The sequence below is a fragment of the Oncorhynchus clarkii genome, chromosome 15 (assembly GCF_045791955.1).
Source record: "Oncorhynchus clarkii lewisi isolate Uvic-CL-2024 chromosome 15, UVic_Ocla_1.0, whole genome shotgun sequence".
Lineage (NCBI taxonomy): Eukaryota > Metazoa > Chordata > Actinopteri > Salmoniformes > Salmonidae > Oncorhynchus > Oncorhynchus clarkii.
Genome location: NC_092161.1, coordinates 3,980,454 through 3,998,294, shown reverse-complemented (window position 1 = coordinate 3,998,294; position 17,841 = coordinate 3,980,454). Strand labels below are relative to the sequence as shown.

The 17,841-nt window shown below is 49.4% G+C and overlaps 1 protein-coding gene across 1 annotated transcript in view; it reads right to left on the bottom strand.

The window, feature by feature from the left end:
- The window catches only part of LOC139366654 (procollagen-lysine,2-oxoglutarate 5-dioxygenase 2-like), a 117,143-nt gene that overhangs the window by 65,894 nt on the left and 33,408 nt on the right, over window positions 1-17,841 (bottom strand). Inside the window, exons 2-3 of the mRNA XM_071104331.1 lie at window positions 2,081-2,172; window positions 1,829-1,965 (exon numbers count right to left, since the gene is read on the bottom strand). Coding sequence (XP_070960432.1) covers window positions 1,829-1,965; window positions 2,081-2,172 — 229 coding nt within the window. The remainder of the gene's footprint in view (window positions 1-1,828; window positions 1,966-2,080; window positions 2,173-17,841) is intronic.

Here is a 17,841-nt window from a genome sequence, read left to right as displayed (position 1 = left end):
TATCCAAAACACAAAGGGTTTGTGTGGAAGATAATCTTTATAAAGAGTGACTGTGGCTATAGAAGAGGTGAATCTTTAAAAATAGTTTAATGACTATAACTCTGAGATGTCTATACGCACCTTATAACGTCCAAGGAAAACCCCAAACAGAACTCCCTCATGTAATGTTATGTTGTTGAAAATGGCTTTAGCACTGTGCCCTTTTAACAAAATATCAGGAAATAGCAATACTACAGTAGCCAGCCAGTAGCCCTAACCTTCACCCTACTGGTCAGCCATACAGCAGCCAGCCAGTAGCCCTAACCTTAACCCTACTGGTCAGCCATACAGCAGCCAGCCAGTAGCCCTAACCTTAGCCCTACTGGTCAGCCATACAGCAGCCAGCCAGTAGCCCTAACCCTACTGGTCAGCCAGCCAGTAGCCCTAACCCTATTGGTCAGCCATACAGCAGCCAGCCAGTAGCCCTAACCTTAGCCCTACTGGTCAGCCATACAGCAGCTAGCCAGTAGCCCTAACCTTATCCCTACTGGTCAGCCATACAGCAGCCAGCCAGTAGCCCCAACCTTAGCCCCTAACCCTTGCCTTACTGATCAGCCAAACAGTCATAATGTGGAGGTAAGTGAATCTTCACACTATTGGCTGATTGCAAGAGGGCTGAGGGTTCGTTTGGTTAATTATAGGACTGGTTAGTATTTGTTTGGCTAACTGCAGGAGGGTTTAGGGTTTGTTTGGCTAATCGCAGGAGGAGATTGTTTAAGGGACATCTGTGTCCAATATGGAGAAACTGGAAGCTGTAACCTCTCCCTGATCCCACAGCCTTATTGGTCAGATTCCAGTACAACACATCTTGCAGGAAAACAAGGTACTGAATGCTGTTTTAGCTAGAAGGTAACTAGTGCATTTTCATAGTAGACATTTGGCCCATTTCAATCTCAAAGGAATAACTTGGTAATTATTACATAACTAGGAACTTGATTCCTGTATTCTCTGTGCTGTGCAGTACCACGATATCCTATCCTGGTAACATCCCCACATGTCAACAGACAGTACTACCCCAGTACTACCCAAGGCCATCCTACCTGTCTATAGACAGTACTACCCCAGTACTACCCCAGGCCATCCTACCGGTCTATTGACAGTACTACCCCAGTACTACCCCAGGCCATCCTACCTGTCTATAGACAGTACTATCCCAGTACTACCCCAGGCCATCCTACCGGTCTATTGACAGTACTACCCCAGTACTACCCCAGGCCATCCTACCTGTCTACAGACAGTACTACCCCAGTACTTCCCCAGTACTACCCCAGGCCATCCCACCTGTCTATAGACAGCACTACCCCAGTACTACCCAAGGTCAACCTACCTGTCTACAGACAGTACCCCCAGGTCAACCTACCTGTCTACAGACAGTACCCCCAGGTCAACCTACCTGTCTACAGACAGTACCCCCAGGTCAACCTACCTGTCTACAGACAGTACCCCCAGGTCAACCTACCTGTCTACAGACAGTACCCCCAGGTCAACCTACCTGTCTACAGACAGTACCCCCAGGTCAACCTACCTGTCTACAGACAGTACCCCCAGGTCAACCTACCTGTCTACAGACAGTACCCCCAGGTCAACCTAACTGTCTACAGACAGTACACCCAGGTCAACCTACCTGTCTATAGACAGTACCACCAGGTCAACCTACCTGTCTACAGACAGTACCCCCAGGTCAACCTACCTGTCTACAGACAGTACCCCCAGGTCAACCTACCTGTCTCCAGACAGTACCCCCAGGTCAACCTACCTGTCTACAGACAGTACCCCCAGGTCAACCTACCTGTCTACAGACAGTACCACCAGGTCTTCTTGGTCAGTCAGTGCCTCCATGGCCTCCTTCAGTAGTCTCACCTTCTGTCCTCCTCCGATGGAGCGCCCCACGTCCCCACCCCTCCACTCCTCCCCCATGCCCAGCACCTGTAAGAGAGTCACATCAGGTCAGGGGTCAATGTGGTAGATCTCAAATAGAGAGACAATGTCTAGTCAATGTGGTAGATTTCAAATAGAGAGACAGACAGTGCTTGGTCGTTACCTTGATAGTGTAGTTGAAGTAGTTGGCTGACTGCATGAATCGGAGATATCCATCTGTTTCCTGTGTGGCAACAGTTAGGACCAACAACTTCTCTGGAAAGAAAATGAAAATAAACATTGAACCAGATCAATAGATGTGTAATCATAATCATACCGACAGACATTCATCACGTTTAGTGTTTCGATGTCCGGACATGTCAATGGTTTACCCAATTGCAGGGCAGACCTTCCGTTCTTACCATAGTGAAATGTTTGGATAAGAAAAAAAAACAATTTTATTGCCCTGACTTCTGGCCTTCATTTAAAGAAACAGCTTCATGAAAATATACATGTTGTTTTATCCCTATAAAGTAGTGGGTATCCCGTTCCTCCCAGCATGATCCTAACCAAACCACAGACATATGTCAACACATTGATGACTGCCTGGTTCAGCACCGCTATAGGATGTCTTCATGTACGGACAGATCAGCTAAATATAACATGGTTCATTTGCATATGAAAGCATATTTCTAGACAGTAGAATTAAAAATGTTAAGATAAACAGTCATGTTTCATTCTTGGGTTGAACTTAAGGGAAGGAACCCAAGTTCCCAGACCTCCATGTCCTCAGCCATCCATGTCCTCAGACCTACATGTCCTCAGACCTCCATGTCCTCAGAGCTCCATGTCCTCAGACATCCATGTTCTCAGAGCTCCATGTTCTCAGACCTCCATGTCCTCAGACCTCCATGTTCCCAGAGCTCCATGTCCTCAGACCTCCATGTCCTCAGAGCTCCATGTTATCAGACCTCCATGTTCTCCATGTCCTCAGACCTCCATGTTCTCAGACCTCCATGTTCCCAGAGCTCCATGTCCTCAGACCTCCATGTCCTCAGACCTCCATGTCCTCAGACCTCCATGTCCTCAGACCTCCATGTCCTCAGAGCTCCATGTCCTCAGAGCTCCATGTCCCCAGAGCTCCATGTTCTCAGACCAGGAACAGGCAGAGGGAAGGAGGGATGAAACCAGGGCTAAGAAGAGGGAGGCTCAGACCGCTATTACATACATTTCCCTCTTGAGGCCATACAGAAATCAGCGTTACAGCCTCATATGAAAACATATCTGAAACTGGGTAAGGGAGGGAGGTACAGTGGGAGAGAGAGAGAGAGAGGGACATACAGAGGGGAGAGAGTGGGCGAGAGAGAGAGAGAGAGAGAGAGAGAGAGAGAGCGAGAGAGAGAGAGCGAGAGAGAGGTACAGGAAGTTTAGCCGGTTAACAGCTCTGATCGTCAATCATCTGTGGGGTTTGCGGGAACAGTCCCAGAGAAATGTTACGAAAACATTCCCTGAGTGGATGGAGCAATGTTCATAATCGCAAATACTGTATTAAAACCACTGTGTTTCTAGGGGGAAGGGAGAGGGAATCTTAGTGTCACGCCCTGGCCTTAGTTATCTTTGTTTTCTTGATTATTTTGTTTAGGTCAGGGTATGACATGGGGGATTTATGTGTTTTTTCCCGGGTTTTGTATGTTTATGGAGCTGTTTCCTTTCTAGGTAGTTTGTATGTCAATGGTTGCCTAGATTGGTTCTCAATTAGAGGCAGCTGTCTGTCGTTGTCTCTGATTGGGAACCATATTTAGGTAGCCTGTTTTGTGTTGGGTTTTGTGGGTGGTTGTCTTCTGTCTTTGTGTCATTGCACCAGATAGGACTGTTTCGTTTTTTCACATTTGTTATTTTGTTGTGTTCTCGTGTATGGTCTTTATTAAACATGATGAACTCTAACCACGCTGCGCTTTGGTCCTCCTCTCCTTCAGCGGAAGAAAGCCGTTACACTTAGTTAGCACATAGATGTGTTACACAACTTTCCAAAACAAAAACACACCAACTGGAACTCAGTGTAAAACATTTTGATAACAGTAAATACACATCACTTTCTGAGAGTTTGTAAAACTACAGTAGGTCGACTTCTGATTAGTAAAGCAAGAAACTAGACAGCCAGACAAGAAACTAGACAGCCAGACAACAAACTAGACAGGCAGAAAACAAACTAGACTGCCAGACAACAAACTAGACAGAGTGTTTGTAAAACTACAGTAGGTCGACTTCTGATTAGTAAAGCAACAAACTAGACAGCCAGACAACAAACTAGACAGGCAGAAAACAAACTAGACTGCCAGACAACAAACTAGACAGAGTGTTTGTAAAACTACAGTAGGTCGACTTCTGATTAGTAAAGCAACAAACTAGACAGCCAGACAACAAACTAGACAGCCAGACAACAAACTAGACAGCCAGACAACAAACTAGACAGCCAGACAACAAACTAGACAGAGTGTTTGTAAAACTACAGTAGGTCGACTTCTGATTAGTAAAGCAAGAAACTAGACTGCCAGACAACAAACTAGACAGAGTGTTTGTAAAACTACAGTAGGTCGACTTCTGATTAGTAAAGCAAGAAACGAACAACTGAGAAATAGTTCAAATCATAGGATGTTCATTAGGTCTAGTTTACGTGGAGGAAATTACATTCTCCTTGCGACACCCCCCCCCCCCCCAAAAAAAAATGAAGGAGAGCCGCACTCTAGGAGCTCAGATGCAATAATATTTATGTCCAATGTTTCGACAGACAAGCTGTCTTCATCAGGGTGCGACATCCTGCCAGCTAAAGTGTCCTCTCAATCTGTAACGTGTAATAAGCTTAATAACTGTCATGTTAGCTTAATAACTGTCATGTTAGCCTAATAACTGTCATGTTAGCCTAATAACTGTCATGTTAGCCTAATAACTGTCATGTTAGCTTAATAACTGTCATGTTAGCTTAATAACTGTCATGTTAGCTTAATAACGGTCATGTTAGCTTAATAACTGTCATGTTAGCTTAATAACTGTCATGTTAGCTTAATAACTGTCATGTTAGCCTAATAACTGTCATGTTAGCCTAATAACTGTCATGTTAGCCTAATAACTGTCATGTTAGCTTAATAACTGTCATGTTAGCTTAATAACTGTCATGTTAGCTTTGATGGCTAATATGTGCAGAAAATACCAAACCAAATTGCAGCCAGTAACGCAAACTGAAAGATACCTTTCTGGTCTTATACCAAGACAAATTGATTTAGTCTGGAGATTCAGAAAATCCAAACTCAGGACTCACCCCCATATGCTCTGAAATATCAATGATAATCAAATCCCCTATCCCCCCTCCCACACCTCCATCACAGTGCAAAGTTCATTGATGTTAATTTCCCCCAACTGGTTCCTCAGCAATTCCCTCACCCTGGTCTGGCCTGGTCTACCCAGGTCTGGCCTGGTCTACCTTGGTCTGGCCTGGTCTACGGTGGTCTGGCCTGGTCTACCCTGGTCTGGCCTGGTCTACCTACAATTGTCTTCCCTGGTTTGGCCTGGTCTACCCTGGTTTGGCCTGGTCTACCCTGGTCTGGCCTGGTCTACCTACACTTGTCTTCCCTGGATTGGCCTGGTCTACCCTGGTTTGGCCTGGTCTACCCTGGTCTGTTCTGGTTATGTCTGGCTGTCTAGTCTGTTGTCTGGCTGTCTAGTCTATCATCTTGATGCCTGGTCTGCTTTCTGGCTGTCTAGTCTGTTTGTCTGGAATTCTAGTCTGTTGTCTTAATGTCTAGTCTGCTGTCTGGCTGTCTAGGCTGCTGTCTGGCTGTCTAGGCTGCTGTCTGGCTGTCTAGGCTGCTGTCTGGCAGTCTAGTCTGCTGTCTGGCTGTCTAGTCTGCTGTCTGTCTAGTCTGTTGCCTGGCTGACTAGTCTGTTGTCTGGCTGACTAGTCTGCTGTCTGGCTGTCTAGTCTGTTGTCTGGCTGTCTAGTCTGTTGTCTGGCTGTCTAGTCTGTTGTCTGGCTGTCTAGTCTGTTGTCTGGCTGTCTAGTCTGTTGTCTGGCTGTCTAGTCTGTTGTCTGGCTGTCTAGTCTGTTGTCTGGCTGTCTAGTCTGTTGTCTGGCTGTCTAGTTTGTTGTCTGGCTGTCTAGTTTGTTGTCTGGCTGTCTAGTTTGTTTTCTAGCTGTCCGGATGTCTAGCCTGTTGTCTGGCTGTCTAGTCTGTCTAGTCTGTTGTCTGGCTGTCTAGTCTGCTGTCTGGCTGTCTAGTCTGCTGTCTGGCTGTCTAGTCTGTTGTCTAGGATGTCTGGTCTGTTGTCTAGGATGTCTAGTCTATTGTCCGGCTGCCTAGTCTGTCTAGTCTGTTGTCTGGCTGTCTAGTCTGTTGTCTGGCTGTCTACTCTGTTGTCTGGCTGTCTCTGTGTCTGGCTCACTGCTCTGCTCATGTCTTGGCTAGAGAAATGAGGGAGGGAGAGGGGGATGGAGTGGTGGGGGAGTTGGAGTGAGAGGGAGAGGGGGATAGAGTGGTGGGGGAGTTGGAGGGAGAGGGGGATAGAGTGGTGGGGGAGATGGAGGGAGAGGGGGATGGAGTGGTGGGGGAGATGGAGGGAGAGGGGGATAGAGTGGTGGGGGAGTTGGAGGGAGATAGAGTGGTGGGGGAGATGGAGGGAGAGGGGGATAGAGTGGTGGGGGAGTTGGAGGGAGAGGGAGGTGGAGAGAGAGGGAGAGGGGGATAGAGTGGTGGGGGAGTTGGAGGGAGAGGGGGGAGATGGAGGGAGAGGGGGATGGAGTGGTGGGGGAGATGGAGGGAGAGGGGGGTAGAGTGGTGGGGGAGTTGGAGGGAGATAGAGTGGTGGGGGAGTTGGAGGGAGAGGGGGGTAGAGTGGTGAGGGAGTTGAGGGAGATAGAGTGGTGGGGGAGATGGAGGGAGAGGGGGATAGAGTGGTGGGGGAGTTGGAGGGAGATAGAGTGGTGGGGGAGATGGGGGGAGAGGGGGATAGAGTGGTGGGGGAGTTGGAGGGAGATAGAGTGGTGGGGGAGTTGGAGGGAGATAGAGTGGTGGGGGAGATGGAGGGGGAGGGGGATAGAGTGGTGGGGGAGTTGGAGGGAGAGGGGGGAGTAGAGGGAGAGGGGGATAGAGTGGTGGGGGAGTTGGAGGGAGAGGGGGATAGAGTGGTGGGGGAGATGGAGGGAGAGGGGGGTAGAGTGGTGGGGGAGTTGGAGGGAGAGGGGGGAGATGGAGGGAGAGGGGGATGGAGTAGTGGGGGAGTTGGAGGGAGATGGGGGAGTTGGAGGGAGAGGGGGATAGAGTGGTGGGGGAGATTGAGGGAGAGGGGGATGGAGTGTTGGGGGAGTTGGAGGGAGAGGGGCATGGAGAAAGTGGAGAGGGGAGTGGAATTTATCTCACATCTGGAATAGCAATCAGTGTGACAGAACAGCTGCTTTGACTGTAACAGGAGAGTTCCTACGCGCTCAGTCTTTGTATCCCAGAGGTACAGTGGAGTCCAGGTAACATAGTTTCTTATTCTCTATTGCAAACATGGTAGTACACTAGGACCTACTAGGAACTATCAATCATATTGGGTGGGTTTTATCTACGCTGGTTTGTCTTGTTTTACACCTGGGGGAAGAAAACATGAGAATCACACTCCATCAGTAGCATGCCTGTCTGTAAAGACCCCTGCCTGTCTGTAAAGACCCCTGTATGTCTGTAAAGACCCCTGCCTGTATGTAAAGACCCCTGCCTGTCTGTATAGACCCCTGCCTGTATGTAAAGACCCCTGTCTGTCTTTAAAGACCCCTGTCTGTCTGTAAAGACCCCTGCCTGTCTGTATAGACCCCTGCCTGTGTGTAAAGACCCCTGCCTGTCTGTATAGACCCCTGCCTGTATGTAAAGACCCCTGCCTGTCTGTATAGACCCCTGCCTGTATGTAAAGACCCCTGCCTGTCTGTAAAGACCCCTGCCTGTCTGTAAAGACCCCTGCCTGTCTTTAAAAACCCATGCCTGTCTGCTGTTGGAACATCTACAGTAATCAATAAACGAGAACCTAGATCCCCAACGAGGGGGGGGGAAGAGAGAGAGAGAGAAAGAGAGAGAGAGAGAGAGAGAGAGAGAGAGAGAGAGAGAGAGAGAGAGGCAGAGGGAGAGAGAGAGAGAAGGCAGAGGGAGAGAGAGAGAGAGAAGGCAGGGGGAGAGAACGCAGGGGGAGAGAGAGAGAGAGAAGGCAGGGGGAGAGAAGGCAGGGGAGAGAAAGAGAGAGAAGGCAGGGGGAGAGAGAGAGAGAGAAGGCAGGGGGAGAGAGAGAGAGAAAGTGAGATGAGGGAGTTTTTTGTCTTCATCCCTCTCTTGTCTTCATTTCTCCCTCATGTTCTTATGTGCCCTGGGTGGGAGTGGAGAACACCACTGCTCCCTTCAAAGGTCCACAGAGGCAAGACAGAGAGAGTGTCTGTTTTACTGTCTTGACTCCCTTCAAAGGTCCACTGAGGCAAGACAGAGAGTGTCTGTTTTACTGTCTTGACTCCCTTCAAAGGTCCACAGAGGCAAGACAGAGAGAGTGTCTGTTTCACTGTCCTGACTCCCTTCAAAGGTCCACTGAGGCAAGACAGAGAGTGTCTGTTTTACTGTCTTGACTCCCTTCAAAGCTCCACAGAGGCAAGGCAGAGAGAGTGTCTGTTGAACAGGGAAGATGACATCATCCTCCTTCCAGTAGAGGAAGGAATCCCTGGACAGGACCAGCCTGACATTCCACCCCGCTTACAAAATGGTCTGGTGTGTGTGTGTCAGGGAGATTCAGGGGTACTCCACCCTCCAAGCCAAAAACAGTATTCTTCTGAAATGGAATGTTGTTGTTTTTATAAAGTGCACTACTTTTGACCAGGGCCCATCCCATAGTGCACTACTTTTGACCAGGGCACATCCCATAGTGCACTACTTTTGACCAGGGCCCATCCCATAGTGCACTACTTTTGACCAGGACCCATCCCATAGTGCACTACTTTTGACCAGGGCCCATCCCATAGTGCACTACTTTTGACCAGGGCCCATACCATAGTGCACTACTTTTGACCAGGGCCCATCCCATAGTGCACTACTTTGGACCAGGGCCCATCCCATAGTGCACTACTTTAGACCAGGGCCCATCCCATAGTGCACTACTTTTGACCAGGGCCCATGGAGATCTGTACTAGTAGAAGGAAACATAGGACAACATCCCAGCCTCTAGTGGGAGGACAACATCCCAGCCTCTAGTGGGAGGACAACATCCCAGCCTCTATTGGGAGGACAACATCCTAGCTTCTATTGGGAGGACAACATCCCAGCCTCTATTGGGAGGACAACATCCCAGCCTCTAGTGGGAGGACAACATCCCAGCCTCTAACGGGAGGACAACATCCCAGCCTCTAGCGGGAGGACAACATCCCAATCTCTAGCGGGAGGACAACATCCCAGCCTCTAGCGGGAGGACAACATCCCAGCCTCTAGCGGGAGGACAACATCCCAGCCTCTAGCGGGAGGACAACATCCCACTCTCTAGCGGGAGGACAACATCCCAGCTTCTAGCGGGAGGACAACATCCCAGCCTCTATTGGGAGGACAACATCCCAGCCTCTACCGGGAGAACAACATCCCAGTCTCTAGCGGGAGGACAACATCCCAGACTCTAGCGGGAGGACAACATCCCAGCCTCTAGCGGGAGGACAACATCCCAGCCTCTAGCGGGAGGACAACATCCCAGCCTCTAGTGGGAGGACAACATCCCAGCCTCTAGCGGGAGGACAACATCCCATCCTCTAGTGGGAGGACAAACATCCCAGCCTCTAGCGGGAGGACAACATCCCAGCCTCTAGCGGGAGGACAACATCCCAGCTTCTAGCGGGAGGACAACATCCCAGCCTCTAGCGGGAGGATAACATCCCAGCCTCTAGTGGGAGGACAACATCCCAGCCTCTAGCGGGAGGACAACATCCCAGCCTCTATTGGGAGGACAACATCCCAGCCTCTATTTGGAGGACAACATCCCAGCCTCTAGTGGGAGGACAACATCCCAGCCTCTAGCGTGAGGACAACATCCCAGCCTCTAGCGGGAGGACAACATCCCAGCTTCTAGCGGGAGGACAACATCCCAGCCTCTAGCGGGAGGACAACGTCCCAGCCTCTAGTGGGAGGACAACATCCCAGCCTCTAGCGGGTGGACAACATCCCAGCGGTCACCTAGAAGGCTCACTTGTGAATGTACTACTTGAGGCAGCTGAAAAAACTACATCTCCCAGTCAATCCTGATCCGGTTTTACACATCAATCACTGAGTCCATCCTCACCACATCCATCAACGTCTGGTTTGAGTCTGCATCTGCCCACTGTATGTATACCCTACAACTACTGTATATAAACTGTGTACCTCCAGTATATCAACCGTATACCCACTGTAAATCAACTGTAAACCCACTCTATATCAACCGTACACCACATGTGCATCAATTCATTGTCTATGCTCAATCTACCTAGTTGTATACAATGTATGTAAATGTTGTTTAAACTCTGTGGTCTGTATTATGTCGCTAAGAGTTGTCTATCAAAAGCAGCACCATATCACCAGGTATCATTCTGAGTATGTTGTCTATCACTAACAGCACCATATCACCAGGTAACATTCTGAGTATGTTGTCTAGCAGCACCATATCACCAGGTAACAATCTGAGTATGTTGTCTATCACTAACAGCACCATATCACCAGGTATCATTCAGAATATGTTGTCTAGCAGCACCATATCACCAGGTAACATTCTGAGTATGTTGTCTAGCAGCCCCATATCACCAGGTATCATTCTGAATATGTTGTCTAGCAGCACTATATCACCAGTTAACATTCTGAGTATGTTGTCTATCAGCAGCATATCACCAGGTAACACTGAGTATGTTGTCTAGCAGCACCATATCACCATGTAACATACTGAGGATGTTGTCTAGCAGCACCATATCACCAGGTAACACTGAGTATGTTGTCTAACAGCACCATATCACCAGGTAACATTCTGAGTATGTTGTCTAGCAGCACCATATCACCAGGTAACATTCTGAGTATGTTGTCTAGCAGCACCATATCACCAGGTAACATTCTGAGTATGTTGTCTAGCATCACCATATCACCAGGTAACAATCTGAGTATGTTGTCTAGCAGCACTATATCACCAGGTAACATTCTGAGTATGTTGTCTATCACTATCAGCACCATATCACCAGGTAACATTCTGAGTATGTTGTCTATCACTAGCAGCACCATATCACCAGGTAACATTCTGAGTATGTTGTCTATCACTAGCAGCACCATATCACCAGGTAACATTCTGGGTATGTTGTCTAGCAGCACCATATCACCAGGTAACATTCTGAGTATGTTGTCTAGCATCACCATATCACCAGGTAACAATCTGAGTATGTTGTCTAGCATCACCATGTCACCAGGTAACATTCTGAGTATGTTGTCTAGCAGCACCATATCACCAGGTATCATTCTGAGTATGTTGTCTATCACTATCAGCACCATATCACCAGGTAACATTCTGAGTATGTTGTCTATCACTAGAAGCACCATATCACCAGGTAACATTCTGAGTATGTTGTCTATCACTAGCAGCACCATATCACCAGGTAACATTCTGAGTATGTTGTCTATCAGCACCACATCACCAGGTAACATTCTGAGTATGTTGTCTATCACTAACAGCACCATATCACCAGGTAACATTCTGAGTATGTTGTCTATCACTAGCAGCACCATATCACCAGGTAACATTCTGGGTATGTTGTCTAGCAGCACCATATCACCAGGTAACATTCTGAGTATGTTGTCTAGCATCACCATATCACCAGGTAACAATCTGAGTATGTTGTCTAGCATCACCATGTCACCAGGTAACATTCTGAGTATGTTGTCTAGCAGCACCATATCACCAGGTATCATTCTGAGTATGTTGTCTATCACTATCAGCACCATATCACCAGGTAACATTCTGAGTATGTTGTCTATCACTAGAAGCACCATATCACCAGGTAACATTCTGAGTATGTTGTCTATCACTAGCAGCACCATATCACCAGGTAACATTCTGAGTATGTTGTCTATCAGCACCACATCACCAGGTAACATTCTGAGTATGTTGTCTATCACTAACAGCACCATATCACCAGGTAACATTCTGAGTATGTTGTCTATCAGCACCACATCACCAGGTAACATTCTGAGTATGTTGTCTATCACTAGCAGCACCATATCACCAGGTAACAATCTGATTCTGAATAGGGTGCCATTTCAGACACAATCCAATACCCTTCAGCACAATACTAAAACACTGTGACCTGGGGTTGACATTTCCCCACCCTCTCACCTTGCCATAAACCAGTCATCCACAGAGTAACCACCTCTATTACTATTACCCCTGGACCTAGACAGACTAACCATCTCTATCACCCCTGGGCCCAGACAGACTAACCACCTCTATTACCCCTGGGCCCAGACAGACTAACCACCTCTATTACTATTACCCCTGGACCTAGACAGACTAACCACCTCTATTACCCCTGGGCCTAGACAGACTAACCACCTCTATTACTATTACCCCTGGACCTAGACAGACTAAACACCTCTATTACCCCTGGGCCTAGACAGACTAACCACCTCTATTACTATTACCCCTGGACCTAGACAGATTAACCACCTCTATTACTATTACCCCTGGACCTAGACAGACTAACCACCTCTAATACCCCTGGGCCTAGACAGACTAACCACCTCTATTACCCCTGGGCCCAGACAGACTAACCACCTCTATTACCCCTGGGCCCAGACAGACTAACCACCTCTATTACTATTACCCCTGGACCTAGACAGACTAACCACCTCTATTACCCCTGGACCCAGACACACTAACCACCTCTATTACCCCTGGACCTAGACAGACTAACCACCTCTATTACCCCTGGACCCAGACAGACTAACCACCTCTATTACCCCTGGACCTAGACAGACTAACCACCTCTATTACTATTACCCCTGGGCCTAGACCGACTAACCACCTCTATTACCCCTGGGCCTAGACAGACTAACCACCTCTACTACCTCTGGGTCTAGACAGACTAACCATCTTTATTACCCCTGGACCTAGACACACTAACCACCTCTATTACCCCTGGGCCCAGACGGACTAACCACCTCTATTACCCCTGGGCCCAGATAGACTAACCACCTCTACTACCTCTGGGCTCAGACACGCTAACCACCTCTATTACCCCTGGGACCAGACAGACTAACCAACTCTATTACTATCACCCCTGGGCCCAGACAGACTAACCACCTCTATTACCCCTGGGCCTAGACAGACAAACCACCTCTATTACCCCTGGGCCCAGACACACTAACAACCTCTATTACCCCTGGGCCCAGACACACTAACCACCTCTATTACCCCTGGGCCTAGACAGACTAACCACCTCTATTACTATCTCCCCTGGGCCCAGACACACAAACCACTTCTATTACCCCTGGGCCCAGACACACTAACCACCTCTATTACCCCTGGGCCCAGACACACTAACCACCTCTATTACTATTACCCCTATGCCCAGACACACAAACCACTTCTATTACCCCTGGGCCCAGACACACTAACCACCTCTATTACCCCTGGGCCCAGACACACTAACCACCTCTATTACTATTACCCCTATGCCCAGACACACAAACCACCTCTATTACCCCTGGGCCCAGACACACTAACCACCTCTATTACCCCTGGGCCCAGAGAGACTAACCACCTCTATTACCCCTGGGCCTAGACAGACTAACCACCTCTACTACCTCTGGGTCTAGACAGACTAACCACCTCTATTACCCCTGGACCCAGATAGACTAACCACCTCTATTACCCCTGGGCCTAGACACACTAACCACCTCTATTACTATTACCCCTGGGCCCAGACACACTAACCACCTCTATTACCCCTGGGCCCAGAGAGACTAACCACCTCTATTACCCCTGGGCCTAGACAGACTAACCACCTCTACTACCTCTGGGTCTAGAAAGACTAACCACCTCTATTACCCCTGGACCCATATAGACTAACCACCTCTATTACCCCTGGGCCCAGACACGCTAACCACCTCTATTACCCCTGGGCCCAGACACACTAACCACCTCTATTACCCCTGGGCCTAGACAGACTTACCACTTCTATTACCCCTGGACCCAGACAGACTAAACACCTCTATTACTATTACCCCTGGGCCCAGACACTCTAACCACCTCTATTACCCCTGGGCCTAGACAGACTAACCACCTCTATTACCCCTGGGCCTAGACCGACTAACCACCTCTATTACCTCTGGGCTCAGACACGCTAAACACCTCTATTACCCCTGGGCCTAGACAGACAAACCACCTCTATTACCCCTGGGCCCAGACACACTAACCACCTCTATTACACCTGGGACCAGACAGACTAACCACCTCTATTACCCCTGGGCCCAGACAGACTAACCACCTCTATTACCCCTGGGCCCAGACACACTAGCCACCTCTATCACCCCTGGGCCCAGACAGACTAACCACCTCTATTACCCCTGGGACCAGACAGACTAACCACCTCTATTACCCCTGGGCCCAGACACACTAGCCACCTCTATCACCCCTGGGCCCAGACAGACTAACAAACTCTATTACTATCACCCCTGGGCCCAGACAGACTAACCACCTCTATTACCCCTGGGCCTAGACAGACTAACCACCTCTATTACCCCTGGGCCCAGACAGACTAACCACCTCTATTACCCCTGGGCCTAGACAGACAAACCACCTCTATTACTATCTCCTCTGGGCCCAGACAGACTAACCACCTCTATTACTATTACCCCTGGGCCCAGACACACTAACCACCTCTATTACCCCTGGGCCCAGACACACTAACCACCTCTATTACCCCTGGGCCCAGACACACTAACCACCCCTATTACCTCTGGGCCCATACACAATAACCACCTCTATTACCCCTGGGCCCAGACACACTAACCACCTCTATTACCCCTGGGCCTAGACAGACTTACCACCTCTATTACCCCTGGACCCAGACAGACTAACCACCTCTATTACTATTACCCCTGGGCCCAGACACACTAACCACCTCTATTACCCCTGGGCCCAGACACACTAACCACCTATTTTACTATTACCCCTGTGCCCAGACACACAAACCACCTCTATTACCCCTAGGCCCAGACACACTAACCACCTCTATTACTATTACCCCTGGGCCCAGACACACTAACCACCTCTATTACCCCTGGGCCTAGACAGACTAACCACCTCTATTACCCCTGGACCCAGATAGACTAGCCACCTCTATTACTATTACCCCTGGACCTAGACAGACTAACCACCTCTATTACCCCTGGACCCAGACAGACTAACCACCTCTATTACCCCTGGACCTAGACAGACTAACCACCTCTATTACTATTACCCCTGGGCCTAGACCGACTAACCACCTCTATTACCCCTGGGCCTAGACAGACTAACCACCTCTACTACCTCTGGGTCTAGACAGACTAACCATCTTTATTACCCCTGGACCTAGACACACTAACCACCTCTATTACCCCTGGGCCCAGACGGACTAACCACCTCTATTACCCCTGGGCCCAGATAGACTAACCACCTCTACTACCTCTGGGCTCAGACACGCTAACCACCTCTATTACCCCTGGGACCAGACAGACTAACCAACTCTATTACTATCACCCCTGGGCCCAGACAGACTAACCACCTCTATTACCCCTGGGCCTAGACAGACAAACCACCTCTATTACCCCTGGGCCCAGACACACTAACAACCTCTATTACCCCTGGGCCCAGACACACTAACCACCTCTATTACCCCTGGGCCTAGACAGACTAACCACCTCTATTACTATCTCCCCTGGGCCCAGACACACAAACCACTTCTATTACCCCTGGGCCCAGACACACTAACCACCTCTATTACCCCTGGGCCCAGACACACTAACCACCTCTATTACTATTACCCCTATGCCCAGACACACAAACCGCTTCTATTACCCCTGGGCCCAGACACACTAACCACCTCTATTACCCCTGGGCCCAGACACACTAACCACCTCTATTACTATTACCCCTATGCCCAGACACACAAACCACCTCTATTACCCCTGGGCCCAGACACACTAACCACCTCTATTACCCCTGGGCCCAGAGATACTAACCACCTCTATTACCCCTGGGCCTAGACAGACTAACCACCTCTACTACCTCTGGGTCTAGACAGACTAACCACCTCTATTACCCCTGGACCCAGATAGACTAACCACCTCTATTACCCCTGGGCCTAGACACACTAACCACCTCTATTACTATTACCCCTGGGCCCAGACACACTAACCACCTCTATTACCCCTGGGCCCAGAGAGACTAACCACCTCTATTACCCCTGGGCCTAGACAGACTAACCACCTCTACTACCTCTGGGTCTAGACAGACTAACCACCTCTATTACCCCTGGACCCAGATAGACTAACCACCTCTATTACCCCTGGGCCCAGACATGCTAACCACCTCTATTACCCCTGGGCCCAGACACACTAACCACCTCTATTACCCCTGGGCCTAGACAGACTTACCACTTCTATTACCCCTGGACCCAGACAGACTAAACACCTCTATTACTATAACCCCTGGGCCCAGACACTCTAACCACCTCTATTACCCCTGGGCCTAGACAGACTAACCACCTCTATTACCCCTGGGCCTAGACCGACTAACCACCTCTATTACCTCTGGGCTCAGACACGCTAAACACCTCTATTACCCCTGGGCCTAGACAGACAAACCACCTCTATTACCCCTGGGCCCAGACACACTAACCACCTCTATTACACCTGGGACCAGACAGACTAACCACCTCTATTACCCCTGGGCCCAGACAGACTAACCACCTCTATTACCCCTGGGCCCAGACACACTAGCCACCTCTATCACCCCTGGGCCCAGACAGACTAACCACCTCTATTACCCCTGGGACCAGACAGACTAACCACCTCTATTACCCCTGGGCCCAGACACACTAGCCACCTCTATCACCCCTGGGCCCAGACAGACTAACAAACTCTATTACTATCACCCCTGGGCCCAGACAGACTAACCACCTCTATTACCCCTGGGCCTAGACAGACTAACCACCTCTATTACCCCTGGGCCCAGACAGACTAACCACCTCTATTACCCTGGGCCTAGACAGACAAACCACCTCTATTACTATCTCCTCTGGGCCCAGACAGACTAACCACCTCTATTACTATTACCCCTGGGCCCAGACACACTAACCACCTCTATTACCCCTGGGCCCAGACACACTAACCACCTCTATTACCCCTGGGCCCAGACACACTAACCACCTCTATTACCTCTGGGCCCATACACAATAACCACCTCTATTACCCCTGGGCCCAGACACACTAACCACCTCTATTACCCCTGGGCCTAGACAGACTTACCACCTCTATTACCCCTGGACCCAGACAGACTAACCACCTCTATTACTATTACCCCTGGGCCCAGACACACTAACCACCTCTATTACCCCTGGGCCCAGACACACTAACCACCTATTTTACTATTACCCCTGTGCCCAGACACACAAACCACCTCTATTACCCCTAGGCCCAGACACACTAACCACCTCTATTACTATTACCCCTGGGCCCAGACACACTAACCACCTCTATTACCCCTGGGCCTAGACAGACTAACCACCTCTATTACCCCTGGACCCAGATAGACTAACCACCTCTATTACTATTACCCCTGGACCTAGACAGACTAACCACCTCTATTACCCCTGGACCCAGACAGACTAACCACCTCTATTACCCCTGG